The following is an 18,714-nucleotide window of genomic DNA, read 5'->3' as shown; positions in this document are numbered from 1 at the left end:
AAGTATTCATAATTTGTGTCTTGAAATAAAAGAATATCTTTTAGTTAGTGTAAATTATTATTTCATATAATCAACAGTAATCTTTCTTTTTTTCTGCGGATATTGATCTCTGTCAGGAAACAAATAGCAGTAGTTGCTGTCTAGTGCACAATCATTTCCATGGCAACGCTTTTCAATTAAAATTTACACAATCCATGTCTTTATCTTCTGCGTGAAAATCCATTCAAATATCTTAGGCTGCATGATTATTTCGATTATGTTTCCATTTTCCGTGTCTTCCTCATCTAAACACTTAACTAGTATTGTCGTTATTAAAATTGCTCATGTAATGAACTTAAAATCTCGTGGGAACTAAATTTCATGCCAGAATCGCTAATGTTGCTGCAACAAGCGCAGTTGAAAAATAGTGCATTCAATTTATTCTAGCTGCCATGGAGGCATGCAATAAAGGGGTGGTATAATTTATTCAGTGCTGATTCGCCGCAATTACAGTGCAATTATCAAAAGCTTAATGATCTCACAAATCACGTAAATTGCAGGTTCCTCTTCACATTCAACGCTGTTGGCTAAGCGTTAGTTTTTGAGCTCATTTATATGCAGCATTGCAACCACACATGCATTAGCTGCTGAGTAAAGTCATCTCCGTCATCTAACAAGTAAAAGAATACTGATTATGTTGGCCAGCTGTGATCCGTAACTTTCTGATCATTATCCAACATCACTCTTTCTTACCTAAATAATGAATTCGTATGTATGCCACACTTTTTTTTCAACTTCAAATTTATGAAATAGTTTGAACTGTGTATAGAGAGTTGAAAATATTAAACTTGCTCAAATTAGATGGCTCCGGAAAGTGTTCTATTCCGAATGAGATGAAATACGGTCAACATGCACTTCAAACGATGTGCTTTTTATTTAATAAAATTTGATGCAAACATTCGCTGACTAGCTATGAAGTAGCTATTAAAATTACATTTAAAATTTTCAATAAATCACATCGTGGCATGTTTTCCATCATTGAATTAAGTGAGTTTTGAATAATGTTGTGCGTCTTTACAGCATAGTTCACCTTTACGTGTTTTTTTAGAATTTATTGATACAAAACGGGGGGATAAAACATGAATAATGGAAAAACAAGCACAGTGGGAGGGGGAGAAAATCAATGCATATATCCATATTAGACCCAAGAGATCAATATGTGATCTATCCAGGATCGAACTACAAATAATTTCAACGTTGGCAAACACATGCTATTGAAACACTATACTAAGCATTATAAATGTTCATAAATGATACAAGTTGATCAAACAATAGGTACAGTACAAGGTATGGTAAGTATTTTTATCCAATGGTGTTTCTTACTTTTTTTGAAATTTTTAATTTAAATTTTCAATTTTTAATTGTTTTTGAGGGAGTAAACTACAATCCATACACAGACCTTTACCTGTCACTCGACAATGGTATCGTGACATGTTTTCGACATGTTCACTCATCGAGATATAACAACAATACCTTCGTCGAGTAACTTCAAGTTAGGACCTCTTTTAAAGTTCACTTCTTTACAAACTTTCAGCTCAATGGTGAACGTTGACGTGAAACCACACTACATAATTTCAGACTTCACTGCGTTCACAAATGATGGAAAACATGATTTTGTGAAAGGAGAACTTTATCGAAAAAGAAGATGGACTTGAAGAACAATTTCAAAGTGATTTGCATATTTAGCATCCCCCTCCTAATTTACAGGGAATTTTTTAATAAATATTTTCATTCGAAAAATAGGCAGCGCATTGCTTGAAGTGCCTATTGTTCGAATTTCATCCCATTCGATGAGAAATGGAACGAGCACACAAATGAAAAATTTCGAAGTTAGAGAAGTTTAATTTCACCAACCCTAAATACATATTTACATATTTAATTATTTATTTATACAAGTCACAATGCAAAACAAAATTCGATGCTTCTCAATAAATAAATATTGAAATTTATAAAACCTCTAATATTAACTTTCGAAAGAATTTTCGATGGAGTACCTCTTCAATTTGTATACCTGATTCTAAATCACCTAGGAGTCTAACACCTCCTGGAGGGATAGTACCCGATGAATGCCACTTGAATTCATAGTTGTTCCGACAATAGATTATCTCTCGATTCTGGCATTCGAAACTTCATAACATTCTCTCTCCTCTCATGACTTCACTAATAGGGTATATGGGGCTTTAATTAGAAGGTACTAGAAACAGGGAATATATTGAATAGTGAAATGCAATTACTCCCATTTACAAGTTACACCTTCGTTTCAGATTATAAGCCTGAAAACTACACATTCCTTCTGATGATGGGGGAATAAGAACGTGGATATCTAGTTATCTGAATTTAAATCCAATTAAAAAAACAACATCAGTCGGGAAGTTTCGGTGTCGTTTCGAAAATTCGAATGAGCAAGGACTCCGTCTTCAACATCAAACAATTACCACAAATTTGGAACTATTGGAGTTTCTGCCGCTTGTTTTTCTTTTTATACGAGCACCGTGATTTTCGTATAATATATGTATATATATATATATATCATAGTTTTCCCCCCCAACGTTTTCATTGTCATTAGAGCCCGGATTATATACACGTATGCATTTGCATATTTTGGACTTTTTTAGTATTAATGCATAAAATGCAAAAAAAATTAGTCATACGGAAGCTCAATCACATTTTTATAATTTTGCTTATAATATACATAATATGGGGGGGGGGGGTTGTTTTATTTTTTTTACGCACATGAACTATGATTCAGTAGGAAAGTTTTTGTATCCTACCCTTCGTTAAAGATAATCAATATTTAGAGAGAGAGAGAGGCGTGTTGTATTTTAATTTATGAATGTAAAATAAAAAAAATTACTTTTTATTTGTCCTCAAAACCCAATTACAAAATTGTTGCCCCGTCTCTCCTGAGGTCAAAAAAAATTCTAGGTTTAAAGTGCAATATTTACTGGGACATTTGAAGTTGAAAAAAAAGGATGATAAATGCGGGTAAACCACGTTCTACACCCATTTATGCTGTTTTTCCCCTAAATTTCTCCGTTATAGATTTATACAATGTAAGCGCAATATCCACTGAAATATTTGAATTGAAAAATTGGAGAAAAATTTGGAAAGAACAACAAAAACTAACACGGACAGCACTTCTTCCCTTATTTATGCTGTTCTTTCACAACTTTCCTCCGATTTTTTAATTCAAAAAATATCTAAGTGAATATTGCACTTAGAAACGCAGAAGTTTTTTGTTGATTTCAGGAGAGACAAGGCAACAACTTTCTAATTGGATTTTTTGACGACAGCGTGTTCGTATAAAAAGTTTTTTTTTATATTAATAACTATACAATTATATTAATATACAAATATATTGCAACACAAATGACAAATCTGTACTGCACGTTATTTGGATACTTTTTCCCAATTAAAAGTATACCTCTGGGATCAATGATTCTCCAGTAAAATGCTGCAAGGAGAATTAAGTGTGCAGGGTACCAAATATGACCACAAGGCTAATCTATGTGACACGGAAAAAATGAAAACGGACAATGAAAACAGGAAAAAAACCCGTTTACCTGAAATGCCTTAGATGGTGTTTGATGACCTCATAAGGTTATACAAAACTGGCAATTCACATTATGCACTGACATTATGTGCATACTTGAATCATGCCCTCTAAGACGCTACAGCTTTTTAAAGAACATTTGTATTCATTTGCATTCTGTAACATTTTGTGAACTCGGTTTCTTTTTTGCATCACATATTCTATTTTGGATTTTATATGGTTATACTGTGTACTTTTACAATGAACTATGTGCTATTACCTTTCATACATAAGCTTTATCAAGTTTTATATTCAGATCAGTCAGATTTGACCGCATGATACGTATTTTTTAAACAAGTTATGTGGGAAAGGAAAACAGTTATCCCGTTTCCATACGTCCCGTTCGACCAAGTATGGCATATTGTCACCGTGCTTATAATCGGGATTTTTCGGATATAGTTATCAGTTGATTATTCTTATCAGAAACACCGAGTTCCGATGTGATCACATTAAAGAACATGCACTATATTTATTATTTATTATATTATTGTGTATACAAAAATTATATTTATTCAAGAAAAGGTGAAAATATAATACCGTATTTTAACGTGTATAAAGAAACAATTTTTGCTAAAAGTTGGGTCCCAAAACTGAGAGGGGTTTTTTAAACATGGATAGTATTATAGATATATTTTTTCAACTTTTTTCTAAATTTTAAGCTCGAAAATTCAGAAGGTTCCTTATACACGTTAAAATACGGTAGGTTCTTGTGTAATAACTTTATTCATCTTATACACAATCAACATCAGTGATAACGTTTGTGAGTAACAGAATTGAAGTTTAAGACAAATAGGCATATATTTTCAGTTTCAATTTGTAGTTCATTTATAAGTGAATAAAATGAGCAACACACATTAATTATTTCTTGATCAACATTGCGATGCATAGAATATCCAAAATTAACGAGATGAACAACATAGTAATATGGTATTATGGAAACGTGTGACCATTACATTAGAGAACCAGAACAGCCATCCTCTTGCAGTGCGGTAATAAATATCACTGATGCCATTGCAGAAGATTCTAATGGTTGAACGTGTGAAGTGTCCCATGTTCTACATACATACAATAACGACCTCTCGAATTCACAAATTATCTATACTGAATAGTGTTATACTAATAGTATTATTCTAATAGTGTTAGTGACAACATTACCTATTGCAGACAATCTATAGCTTATTGTCATAATTGTGTATTTCCTGACTCGATATTAAAATAGAATAGGGAAACGATTTAAATTTTAAATGAGTAACATGTACAACGAGATGCCGAATGAAATTTCGAACAGAGTAAATGTTTTGAAAAGACGAACTAACAAATAAAAGGTATTAATTTTATATCTGATTTGCCTCACACCGAGCTCAAATAGATCTTTTTTTGTGTGTGTTTTTTGAATTATTCACGCGTGACGCACAGCACATCTGTTAATATAATAATAACCAGCTTTCCATTAGTAATGACACAATCATACATTGAGTCGCATTTTTTTCACTATAATCATATTGTTATCAGGTTGTGTTGATGTGGTTTTTTTTTTCTTTTTCTCCTCTGTGTTACTCGAATGCACAGTAATATACAAGGTGTCCTGTATGTGCTAAGTCTTTATCTCATCAACCGTCTGACGTAGACGTATAGGTTCAATTTAAAGAAAGCTCAAAAAGCGTTCAAAAATTACCCTGCGCCAATATTGAGAGTGAAAATACAGTGTATAACAAAATAAAAAAACTAAATTTTTATACGGTGCCCCTTGTCCTCTAACTTCCAATTCAAAAGTTGTTGCCCTGTCTCTCCTGATGCAACAAAAACTCCAAGTTTCTAAGTGCAATATTCCCTGAGATATTCGAATTAAAAAATTGGCAAAAACTCGTTAAAGGAGACAGCATAAATGAGGGGAAAGGGGCGCTGCGTTAGTTTTTTTGCTGTTCTTTCATAACTTTTCTTGGATTTTTGAATTCAAATATCTTAGCGAATATTGCATTTAGAAACGTGGAATTTTTCTGTTGACCCCAGGAGATACAGGGCAAAAACTTTCTAATTGAAAGTTAAAGAGCAAGGGGACCGTATAAAAATCTAGTTTTTTTTTTATTTCGTCCCACACTGTATTGTCACTCTCAAAGAATACGTGGTATTTTTGAACGCCTATTGAGCTTTTTTTAAATTGGAATCATACCTCTACGGTGGACGGTTAATGAGATAAAGGCCGCTTGAGCATTTAAAGGATACCCTGCATACAATTTATTATTTATGCAGCTCATTAAATACAGGATGTTGCGCCTTGAAGAGGCAACAAACTTAAAGGGCAGATATTAGGCATCAAGTGGAACAAAAATTGTCATAAAATATGTTATCGCACACCAAGTTTAGTCGAGGAAATTCGCAAAATTTCTTATGAAGGTTGTGACGTCGAGTGGGACAAAAAGGCCAATAAAATAAGTAGAAAAACATTTATTTGACAGCAAGATTACAACACAGCCTGTGATGTACAAAATAAAGTACGGTAATAAGTACAAAAAAGTAAAATAAAAAGCATTTACTTGACAGCATGATTACAATGCAGCCTGTGCAGCACAATTCAATGTCAGAAAGTAGACGAAGAGAAATGTTACAGTTGTTCGAAGTTATTATTGTACTTTATATTGTACACCGTGTGTAATCATGCATTCTGTGTTGTAATCATGCTGTCAAGTAAATGGTTTTTGTACTTATTTTACTGGCCTTTTTGTCCCACTCGACGTGACACCCTTAATAAGTATTTTTGCGATTTTCACCGACTGAACGGTTTTGGCGATACCATGTTCTATGGCAATTTTTGTTCCTCTCTTTATGCCTAATATCACCCCTCTGAGTTTGTCGCCACTTCAAGGCAACACCTTGTATATTTTATTCCAGTGTCATTTAAAGACACATAAGATCAGTGTTATTATCTTAATTTAACGGAATGTATGATAGATGATTCCCACCTTAATTATTTTGTGAAACAACAGTATTTATGTAGATAAAATACTCATAAAAAAAACTTTGCTATATCGTATTTGACGTAATTATGCTCATTTTCAGTTATATTTTTAAATTGTGCTCAAATAATCAATTCACAACATCAGTATAGAGTGTATTTCCGTTCTAAATTTTCTGTCAAACATATAAGCTTAGTGCGAAATTGAATTTTCGTAATTAACATAAAAATATACTCCAGTTATTGTAATCTCTCACTATAGATAAAACTAGATGAAAGGTTCCGACATTTTTTACTATACTCGTGGAAAACGAAATCCTAGCACAAAAAAGGATACTAGGTCAATGAAAAACTAAATATAAATAATAATAGTAATAATAACGTGATCCCCCACGTATTCCCAAGGGATCAGCATGATCGGTCCAGGAAATATATATATAACGAACTACACAGAACATTTATCAAATAAGTATGAAAATTGTTGAAATTTTTGTAAAATTGTAACTATAAGCCACGCGTTAAAAATGATTTCAGACATTTCTGGCTTAACAATAATGATCATTCCAAGTCATCGAAAACCGAACCGAACCGAGGATGAGTACGCTAACGAAGTTAGTTCTAGATGACATACATAGACATTTGCCGGTGAAGAGATACATTGAATAAAAAAAGTTACTTCAACGGAAAAAGCTCTGGCTAGTTTCTTCATGACGCACATGCATTATAAATGGGCAAAGAATAAGAAATATTGGTTATAGTCTATGCGTTTGCACAGTATGTGAAATTCTCTGTAATGCAGAAAATTTCGATTCACAAATATTTATTTTCATCAACTACAGTTCTCACACATCGCCTGAAAAGACATCATATTATTCAAACAATAACATTTATTTTTGCAAAACTTCCTTCATATCGATTTTTGAAGTCAGAAAAATAATGCGTACAGGACATTTTAAGGCAATATGTATAAATACAGTATAAGTTTCAAGATGCTCGAAATTTAAAATACGATAACCATAAAATTACAAATGAATAAAAAAAATCTATTTAAAAAAGACACAGCAATTAGCTATGGAAAAACATTCTTTTTTTTAGCATCTTTTCCAATTAAGAGAGCATGCACTGTTTTCTAAAGCAGTAGCAGGTTTGCTAATAACAGATGGAAGCATTCTTTCTACTGAATTATATACTTCAAGCTTGCCGACTTAGCGGTAAAAATAAAGACATAACCATATGCCTACTTGACTTCTGAAAGCTGGTATGCGCACTGCACTACGTGAAATACGTTTCTCCTAGGTATAAAAATAAAGAATGTCTCACATACACAAGATTAAAACTCAGCTCTCTCTTTAATCGAACTTGATTTTTGGACTGATATCACAGCAGGGATACTGATTCACAATCAAATTTTGAAAGAACTTTGTTGAAACATGCTACACGCGCGCGTACGTCCTATAATTTTCATCACGTTCTTAATGTATCTAGTTATCATGTCTGCATTAGAATCATTCAAAGTTGAAGGTCTGTAGTTATTTTTTTACATGCTATATATAAAGCAATATAATACCAATCATCAATTTTTTTTCCACATGCATATGTATTTATGTTTCTTCCTGTGTTTTTTGTGGTTATTTGTTTTGCATGTATGTCATGCCTAATCCCACATTTAAAGATAACGTACGTTTTTTTTCCATATATTTTACAAATTAGAATTAGTTCATATCAGCTTTAAATTATGTGTGACAAAATTTTCTTCAAAATTAATCACCTTTAATTAATTACCTTTCGCAACTATAACAAATTTTTATAATCTCAAATTACCATAACTAATTAGATATAATTATTTGAAAAGTGATGTATACAGGGTGCATAGGTAACCGGGCGTATAACATTTTACTGGCAAACCATTGATCCTAGAAGCACACTTCTAATTAGAAAAAGTATCCGAATAACGTGTGGCACTCAGATATGTCATTCATGTTGCAAGGGGTTGTATAGTTATTAAAATAAAAAACAATAACTCTTTAAACGGGCACCCTCTGCCAAAAAAACCAATTAGAAAATTGTTGTCTCTTCTGATGCGAACAAAACAAAATTCCATATTTCCAAGTGCAATATTCACTGAGTTATTTAAATTCAAAAAACCGGAGAAAAGTTAGGAAAGAGTAGCATAAAAACGAATGGAAAATGCTTCTTCGTTTATGCTGTTCTGTCCCAACTTCTCTCCGATTTTTGAATTCAAATATCTCAACGAATATTGCATTTAGAAACGAGGAAATTTCTTTGTTGGTCTCAAGAGAGACAGGGCAACAACTTTCTTATTGGGTTTTTCAGAACAGTGTGTCCATATAAAAAGTCAATTTTTTATTTAAATAACTATACAACCCCTTCGAACATGAATGACATATCTGATACATCCACACGTTATTTGAATACTTTTCTAATTTGAAGTATGCCTCTAGGATCATCAGTTCGCCAGTAAAATGCCATACGCCCCGTTACCTATGCACCTTGTATATATATACATACTTATTGAAATTCATTTTATACTTACAAATGATGTGATATTGAGTTTTTTTTTCAACATATTAAGCCAATTTGGGAAGAAAGTATATCCTCTGTGCCAGTAAATTTAAATATGTAATTACAATATTCTGATTAAAGATGAATTAGTTCTTTTTCCAGCTGAGAAACTATTTTTGTAAAATACTGAAATGTGAATTTCTAATTTTACAATATTCCACATTTTCCAAAAATGCCCTCGTTAGTTAAAAAGAACTTTCAGGGCGTGAAATTTTGAATCCAACATCAATATCAAAATCTTACTCGATTTTGTCGCTTGTAAAGGATTATTGTAAAAAAACATTCTGATCATTTTCAACAATCAGCCTACTTTGGTTTTAGACAGTATATATAGGCACTAATTAATTTTTCCGTCTGGTATAACTCCAAAGTTTATTTTTTCTCCTTAACAACTTTTAACGAGAATCAATTACTTCAATATTTGATTTTTCTTTTCAACATTTTGAGGTGTTAAGGTTAGCAAAATATTTTGATAAAGTCTTAACTATTCACATGCGTGTTTTTTTAATTTATTCATGAAATTTCAAAGTACAAAATTTTTCATCTTTTGTGTACCGTCGTTTTTTATTTTTCTTCTACGATGAGAAGAAACACATATACTGATTCATTTCAACATAATAACGTATTTTCACAGAATTTAGATGGAGTAATGTCTTATCTGAATTATTTCCAAGCATTCATCTCCTATTTCTAGTTTAGAAATGTTCGTACGTTGTAAACATTTCGAAGCACAGTAAATACATATAAGTAAATAATATTACAAAAAAATAATTACATATTATGATGAACGTTAATTTAACTGAAATTCCTCACGATAATTACATTTTCTTGTTTAACGGCACATGAACAACCGAAGTGAAAATTTAAAAACTCTTGGCTCGATTTTTATTTTTATTTATATATAGTTAAATAATGCCTCTCTTATCATTATCAGTTATGTGTGCCAAATTATTTATTTTTTTACCTTTAAAATTTTGGTTGATTATCATTTTCAAAGGAAAAGAAAAAAACGAAGGGAAAAAAAAAGGAACCGAAAAGAAAAAGAACGCATGCATGAACTATGGAGGCTATTGTTATGGAGGTAAGGAAAAATGAAATGTAAAAATAAAGAAAAAATTCTTATTCATATGAAATTTTAGAATTCCTACTAAGGAATTGTATGTTATTTCTATATCCTATTTTTCCCTATTTCGAGAAATTCAGATTAAATGCACACGCAAGCAAAGTGAAGAAGCAATTAGAAAACTTGGACAAGTAAATTGTGTGAATATGAGATAAACACAGTTGTTCTCAAAAAACTAATTAAGTAATTATTAATACAGTCCATTACCGTTATAACGAAAAACGATTTAACGATTTTTTCTAATCCCCCAGATAAGTTTACATAGAAACAATGTACAAATCTAGAACTCCTTTTTAACGAAATTTTGTAATAACGAAGTGATTTCTCTGGTCTCTTGGATTTCGTTATAACGGGATCCAACTGTATATAAAAAATATTATACAGAGTGGCCTCTCTTATCATTATCCACTAGCAAATTATTAAATCTCAAGTCTTAGAGTGATTTTCGAGGAAACTGCCAGATACAAATATATTACAAATGTTTTCGCACATCATTTTCAGAAGTCAAAAAAATTATTTCAGAAGTTACGAAATTTAAGTTTTAATACGATTCTTGAGTTCTATATGTTATATTTGGTACTATCCATGCACGACATGCGAAAACCCCATTTCTTCATGACTAAAACTGGCCGAATTAGCAATTGCATTTTTGGATTTTTAGGTACAGTAGAACTTGGTTAATTTGAATTTTGGATAATTCGAACTATTATGAACTTCCTTTGAGTTTTTTATCTTATTTAATGTTAAAATTTCTTGTTTAATTCGAACTCTTTCGCATGTTTTGGATAATTCGAAGATGAAGGAGAAAAAAAATCATGATTTTTGTATGCACAAATTCAGTTTTTAGAAATTCTACAAGAAGCTAGACTTCGAAGAACTAGAAGTCGTTAAACACAAATTTTTAAAAACATAAAAGTTTGAAAACTCTGTTTTTTCCTCCACTATTGTTTTTGATAATTTAATAATGCCTATTTTAACATTGTTCAGTTGGAGTTCATCGAGAATGTGTACCAGTTAATACCAATTATGCTATTTAAATTAGAGATCAAGGTGCAACATTCATCTGAATTTTTTTGTCGTCATTAAGAGTATGGAAAATATCAGAAAGTTCAGATTGTAATATTACGTTTGTGAAAGTATATATCCTTGATAGAGTGAGAATGATAAGCAAAATTTGGGAAATAGTTTCACAACAGATGATCATGAACTGTTTCCGTAAATCCGGCTTTGAACATGATCAAGAAATTCTGAAGTGATGCTGATTCCAGAACAGTGTAATAATGTACCTGCTAAGATCAATTATATATGTTATTGAAAAGCCCGAAACTGGCCAGTTCGTGAACTGGCCGTCTTAGCTGACCCGGCCAATGTCCGAATTTCAGGCTTTCGCCAGCCTTTGGCCGGCCCGTCTATATCGATATATGTCCTACATATCTATATATTCCAATTCGGTTGTTCGTTAGGGCTACCATAGTTAACCATAATTATAAATGGCCGTACGCATCACAAAAAATACACCAACGTGGCAATGACCACAAATCATACAGTAGTCGATATATAGGGGCCGACGAAAGCCCGAAATTCTAACATTGGCTGGGTCAACTGCGCCGGCCAGTTCACCTGCCCGATTTCGTTCTTAGGCAATAATGTATACAGTGATTCAGAAAAGATTGGAAAAACTCTAAGTGGTGGTAGTACACACAAAAACAAACAAAAAATACAAAAATAAGTAAATAATAATAATAATTTTTTATTTTTTTTATTTTATTTATTTATTTTTTTAAAGTTTTCCCCATCTTTTCTGAATCACCCTGTATATTAATTATAAATTATTAAAATTTGGGAAACAGTTTTGAAATCGATGATAAAATTTTAACAATTGATAATTATTATCATATATGAATGTTGATGATTAAGCTGCAATTTGCAGTAATTTTACAGATCCAGGAGAGATTAATTCGAATTTTGTATAATTCGAAATTTTTTCAGTGACTTTGGACTTCGAATTAACCAAGTTCGACTGTATTTATCAGAGTTCTTAACGAATAAATTAGATTGCACAAAGTTATCCGTATCGAAATAATGTTGTGCATCACCCTCATTTCTCAAAAAAAAATCTCCATATGCTGACATTTTTAAAACAGAAAAAAAAAATTTATCTTCCACAATGCACCTCATTTTATTACCTAAAACTCGGTCAGTTTTTGTCGTTAAAAGCATGGATTTTTTTTTCACATATCAGTACATAGAAAGTTTTTTAACTAGATAAATAACTTACATGATTCAAGGACAGCGCAAATCTGTAAATTTTGTAGTTTTTATACAAATACAAGGCCACAATTGGCAAAATACCCAACGAGCTGGCTGAGAAAAAGATACCCGCAACAAATATGGATTTCATATACAAACCTGTGTTTCTAAAATACAGCAACCCAATTAAAAATGCTATTATAAAAACCAAAAAAAAAAACTATATATTTTTTCTTTACTTAAATAGTTTCTAAGATGATGAGTGAAAGCATTTGAAATAATTTTTTTTTGCAAATCGAAAGTCATCTCTAAGACTAACTGCTTAGAAGTTAAAGCGGAGACACCCCGTATTATATTTAACTACATGCTTACATCATTTACAAACTTGATCTCTCATGTGTAAGAGCAACATATCAGCACTACTTCAATTTGCTATACGATATTCACTCTATGAGAGACATTGGTAAAGCTGTTTCTATTTATAAATATGTAACAAAAATATCTCTCATCTTTAAATTACATTGAAAATTTTCATAAATCCAATAAATTACCTGATTGCTGAACGCTTTTCTTTCAGCTTAGGTACGGATGTTTGTAATCTCTTGTAATTGAGTTAAAACTGCACATACCAGTCTAATCAGTTCGTCTTTCGTAAAATATTCATGGCAAGAAAAAAAATTTCAGGAAACAAAAATTTTTTTATGAGAATGGAGTTGGGAAAAAGCGAATTTCACATTTAATTTGATGGTGATTACACGCCCTTTCCTTCCCCAGTATTTTCTCTTTTCGTACAAACCTGCTTAAAAATAATTACTTTTGATGAAGGCGCATTCAAATTGTTGACGAAAATTCGCAAATAGTATTTTATTTTTACAAACACAATTTCTGTTCACAACAAAGAGTTAAAAAATAATCTAAAACGAATATTCTAATATGAACGTACAACGTACCTTTGTAGTTTCTTATGATGCATTTTCAGATGGTGATCCTGTAAGTACTAATAGAATCGAAGCATGATAAAGTAATTTTGATAATTTTTCATGGTTACTATAGTTTAGGCAGTGATTTTTCTCACTAAATCAATCACTTTGTTTGAAATTTTTTGAATTGAATGTTTTTTTTCTTTGTCTGACTGTTATCGGTATGGTTCCTTGTATGACTTGTTTGACTGTGTTATCGGTTTCTTATTATTTTAAGCACATGGTAAAAGAGATACCGGTGGTGCTGTGATAGACAATCCTACGGTACGGGATATTACAATAAAAGAAGAAAATGCTCGTCAAGAAAAGAAAACTCAGAGAGACAACTTTGATGCCTCACAATTTTTGCGTGTAGATTACGTTGAAAATTCTGAACCCTTACTCAAGCTTTTTCAAAGAATTGTCAAATGATTCATTAAATAATATTCATTCAATGTATTTTTATTGAATGTTACTCAATGGGGCTAATCGATTAAAAATTCGGTGAATAAAGGTGGACTTTTATCCATTTTTATTAATTTTATGTAGAAAAAAACAAATGTGATGTTGGATTTTTTTAAGCACGAAGACAAAAAGAATCTTATTCCGATTTTTTGAAGTCTACATACATTTCTAGAATTTCAAATCTGCATAGAATTTTCTATATTAAATATGAGTAACTACTACTCGTTGCTCTTGCTAAATTTCATGAATGTCTCAGATTATTGAGAAAAACGTATTTCTCAATAATCTGAGACATTCAGATAATTTTCATAATGATGGTGATACAATCCTGGATTTCAACGTTGTACGGTGTTGGTTCATACCAAACTATGTATGTCCAATTATATCGTGCCAACATAGCATTAATGAATGTGTTTCCTCAAAATGCGCACGGTATCTTGAGTGCAGAATCGGCTTTCCATTATCTTCATTTCCAACTAATGTATCACCATGTGATGTCTCTACTCTATTTCTATTTACGTTCGTAATGGCAAAAGTTTGAGTTTATCCAATGTCGGAACCATTAATAGAAGATTTCATGACTGTGTGTATTCATCTCACCCTATACTACGAGAAACAACAGCTATTACACTGCTTCTAATATTTTAGAAATTAAAGACGTTCAAAAACCCGTTTATAACTAAACATTAAAACATGGGCTTGTATATAATAAAATTGAATGAAAAATTATATACAATCATGATGCAGTATTACCTTTATGTCATTCAAAAAAGGCATATTCAACCTGTTGCTCGCAAGCTCACTGAAGCACCCAAGGGTGTTCGAAGATTGTCCCTGTTTTCATGCTCATAGGATCTCCATCAATACCCCAGTTGAACCATCTAATTGAAGTTGCTTCCAAATACAAATAAAAATTCATGGCCCACAACAGTCAAATTACCTGACCAGTTTACTGATAAAATATTTACATTATGATGGAAAGAATTCACATTGTGCTGGTCTTAATTTAAGTATGTTTCAGAGTTGCCAAAAACGGATTCTTCTCTTCGGATGCTTAGTATAAGCAGTGATAAAGATATGAAGACAACGTAAATATACCCAAAATATATTGTGAAATGACCGCTTTTTTGATAGGGGCAACCAACTTGGTTGCAGAAGGTCTGAGCGGGACAGAGAAAGTGTTATTCAATTTTAAAGCATGAAGTTCCTGGTCACTAAGTTCCACCTTCCATAAAGTGATCGCAACATTGTTGTTTACCCTAGGGGGTGAAGAGAGTCCCGAGTGGTATGCTTATATGAACAAGTTTGGAAAATTTCTTTTGGTGAGACTTACTTATGGTTAACTACAGATTCAATTATTGTACTTATCAGACCCATTGTCAATGGTATTCTAGTCATCAACTGTGTTACAGAGAGTTAAATCGAGATCAAACAATTCATGTTCAATATTGGCGGTCATTTCACAATATTTTGGGTATATCTGTATACGTTGTCAACATATCTTTATTTTGTTATTCAAAAGATAATCTTTTTCTATAAGCAGTGATCACGGCTGAAAAAAGGCAAAAGATCCCTGATTTGAAGCAATTTTCTTCATTTGCATAAATGTATGTATATTCCATCATTTTATGATGGAATTTCGAATGGTCGTCATCAAATTACCTAAGACACATTTTATTTAATTCTTTTATGAATATATCAGAAACCGATTACCTGGCTTTTCTGACGAATGCAGTGAATGAAAACAAATTTCTTATATTATTATGAGGGAAAACAGCTTTTGTTTCAACATCAAGAACTAGAGGAGAGGCAACGGGGTCAAATGTGCCCCGAGTGGCAAATTTTAGGTGGAAACAAAAACAACTGTTATATAATTATCGAATTTTACAGTAGAGGAGGGAAAATCGCATTTGTCCCCTTTCAAAAAATTCTAGTTATGGGCCCTGTTCATTAAAATATATATTGAAATCCATCTATTAAGTTTTTTTTAAATCCACGAAAATTCTGTGAATTTATGGCAGAGTTCGTATCGATGGCCCGAAGCCCAAAACATATTTTAGCAACCCCCCCCCCGAACCTAATTTATGTATTAAAAGTTGTGTATATGCGTATCATTCGGGATCATGATAACAATTTGTGATCACTTTATTTGGGATCATGATAACAATTTGTGATCACTTTATTTGGGATCATGATAACAATTTGTGATCACTTTATTTGGGATCATGATAACAATTTGTGATCACTTTATTTGGGATCATGATAACAATTTGTGATCACTTTATTTGGGATCATGATAACAATTTGTGATCACTTTATTTGGGATCATGATAACAATTTGTGATCACTTTTCTTTCTTTCTTTCCAGCCGAGCACGACTCAGGTCTATCACCATCTATGGGGATTTACTACCTAGTGAGTTGTGCCGGAAGTGTAACTGTGTGTGTGTGTACCTAACCCTGAGTGCGTATGTAGTGTTGTGTTTGATTTTTCAGTGCTGCCATCTATATTTCAGAAGTGAAGTGAATGATGTGTTATGATTGAATCACATTTGCACTGTTAGTAGGTCTGTTGCTCTCTGTGGCGAGACTTTTTAAAGGGGAGATCGGCTCGCATTCGCGCCTTGAAGGTGGGGACCACAGAATTTGTGATGACTATAATATTGGGATCACAATAATTCACCTCCAATAATTTGAAAGACCTTGTTTAATTCGAAGCCTAAAAGATCCGAGTCTCATTGGCCCACTTGTTGCGAAATAATATTCCTAGTATTATTTCAATTCAAAATGATAAAATGTCTTTGGAAGTACACATATATTTCATACTTGAGAGTTTCTTTATGAAAACAAGAATGACTTGGTAATCTCTTTTGATGCAAGTATTAACTATAGATCATGATCTAGTTTATCCTCGTCTACAAAGATGAGTATAGTTTAAATAAACGAATCAAATAAATCTAAATCATGTATATGTTGCGAAGTAAGATCTAAATTTATTAGAATAATAACAGTTTAACGTCCGCAAATTCCAACGAATAATTTTGAAAGGTGATAAAGTGTGTTAGAAAACTTTGTAAATCCATTAAATACAAATACATATAAAATTCAATAGCTCTGGATACTCGAAAGAGTATTTATCGGCTCTCTTTAATTCCAATATCTATCTTTAGTTCACCTAAGCCTAGAATTTTATTTTCCAAAACGTGGAAAATAATAGTTAAATTTACAGCTAAAAAATAGTATCTATTTGAAATATTGTCTGAAGCAAGTCAGCATCTATTTGTTTGTGTTTTTGTTACTTATTGCATATTTGAAGAAAGAAATACTATACGAGAAATTGATATTTTTATGGGAACAGAGAATATTTATGATATGAAAGAGAAAGAAAATGAGATAAAAATGCAATAACGGCAGTTGAATATGCATTGAAGAGACTGAGTTTGAAAAACTACTATATACATATACCTATATTTATTTGTTATTAAATAAATATATATGTTTATTTATTTATATAAATAAATATATATATATTCAATATATATTCAATAAAGTTCGGAGCTTAAGATATACGAAATAAATAGTTGATTATAATAGCTCAAATTTCATAACCATTTTCTAATAAAAAATGATTGTAGCAGAAAGATGTGAAATCAATTTCCTTATCAACTTTAACCCTTAAACTGCACTCATCGCTTTTTTTTGAAGATGGAGGCTAATCAATCGTCTAGTTATGATCATGATCAACTTCAACTTATATGTGTATTATGATTTTTATCATTTTTAATACTTCGATAAATTCTTAAAATGACGAAAAGATGGTGTAGGAATGTTTCGTAATTCTTATTTGTTTTTTATTGTTTTTAGCAAACTCACGGGTTTAGAAAAACTGATTTGCTGGCGGGGATAAGTGAGGGAAAAAAGAGGGGTAAATGCCCAAAAATATAGGGCGTCTCAGCAGCCCTTTGCTTCAATCTCTGTCAATGTTCGCCAAAAGAAAGTAGAGGCACACTGGGAAATTTTTATTTCGCATGTGTGGAAACAAAGGTTAATTTCCAACTATTTTCGCAGTTATGGTTTGTTTCATTTTTTTTACTGTATTTCTTTCTATGTGCAAAACATATACGGGAGGGATATTATCGACCGCCCCATAATCACATGCGTGAATTTTTGTGAAAAACTAATATAGAAACGTGTTTTCCGTTTTGAGATCGGATGAATATTTAGAGAGTTATAACATTTTGAAATTTAGTGATGTGTTATTTTTGTAACGGTCAGTTACGTGCCAAATAACTAATGAAAGTAAAATTCTTTTCCAGCAGAGGGTTGCAGGCTTTCTGAAAATGAACTGGAATATTCAATCCGTTAGAAGGCAAGTTCGATCGTTTTCTTTCGCGATTGACGTTTTCTCTCTTCGTGAAGAGTGATATTATAACCTTGTCATTACGTTATAATATCACTCTTCACGTAATAAATTTGCCCACTATATTGGCAAATTTATCACCAGATTTATAAAGCGTTGAACTATACTAACCAGTTTCTAAGCCAACAGTCGGCCCAAGTTGGACGGAATCGGCTAAAACTCTAATTCTGGTTTAGTCTGATATCACTGTATTAGGAAGGCCAATATCAGAATTTATTTCAAGAATTTCCTTACCAACCAGAATGATTCGAAAATATTTCATTTACTGTTTCTTCAATAAAAAGACCTCATAATTCCAGACATCGAAGTCCCAGAGATTATTAAAATTAGA

The 18,714-nt window shown here is 31.9% G+C and overlaps 1 protein-coding gene across 1 annotated transcript; it reads left to right on the top strand.

The window, feature by feature from the left end:
* The first annotated feature begins 7,870 nt into the window (after positions 1 to 7,870).
* Positions 7,871 to 13,998, top strand: LOC149080167 (uncharacterized). The gene is made up of 3 exons (XM_089238599.1): positions 7,871 to 8,105; positions 10,165 to 10,248; positions 13,738 to 13,998. Exons 1-3 carry the CDS (start codon positions 8,015 to 8,017, stop codon positions 13,929 to 13,931), a joined length of 369 nt encoding a protein of 122 aa, XP_089094725.1. The 5' UTR covers positions 7,871 to 8,014; the 3' UTR covers positions 13,932 to 13,998.
* Positions 13,999 to 18,714: the final 4,716 nt, after the last annotated feature.

This window comes from Pholcus phalangioides, unplaced genomic scaffold (genome assembly GCF_987345545.1).
Source record: "Pholcus phalangioides strain wild (caught in Gottingen) unplaced genomic scaffold, Ppha-v1.0 ptg000011l_1, whole genome shotgun sequence".
NCBI lineage: Eukaryota > Metazoa > Arthropoda > Arachnida > Araneae > Pholcidae > Pholcus > Pholcus phalangioides.
The sequence above is the reverse complement of the archived record's forward strand: the minus strand, read 5'-3'. Positions and strand labels throughout refer to the sequence as shown.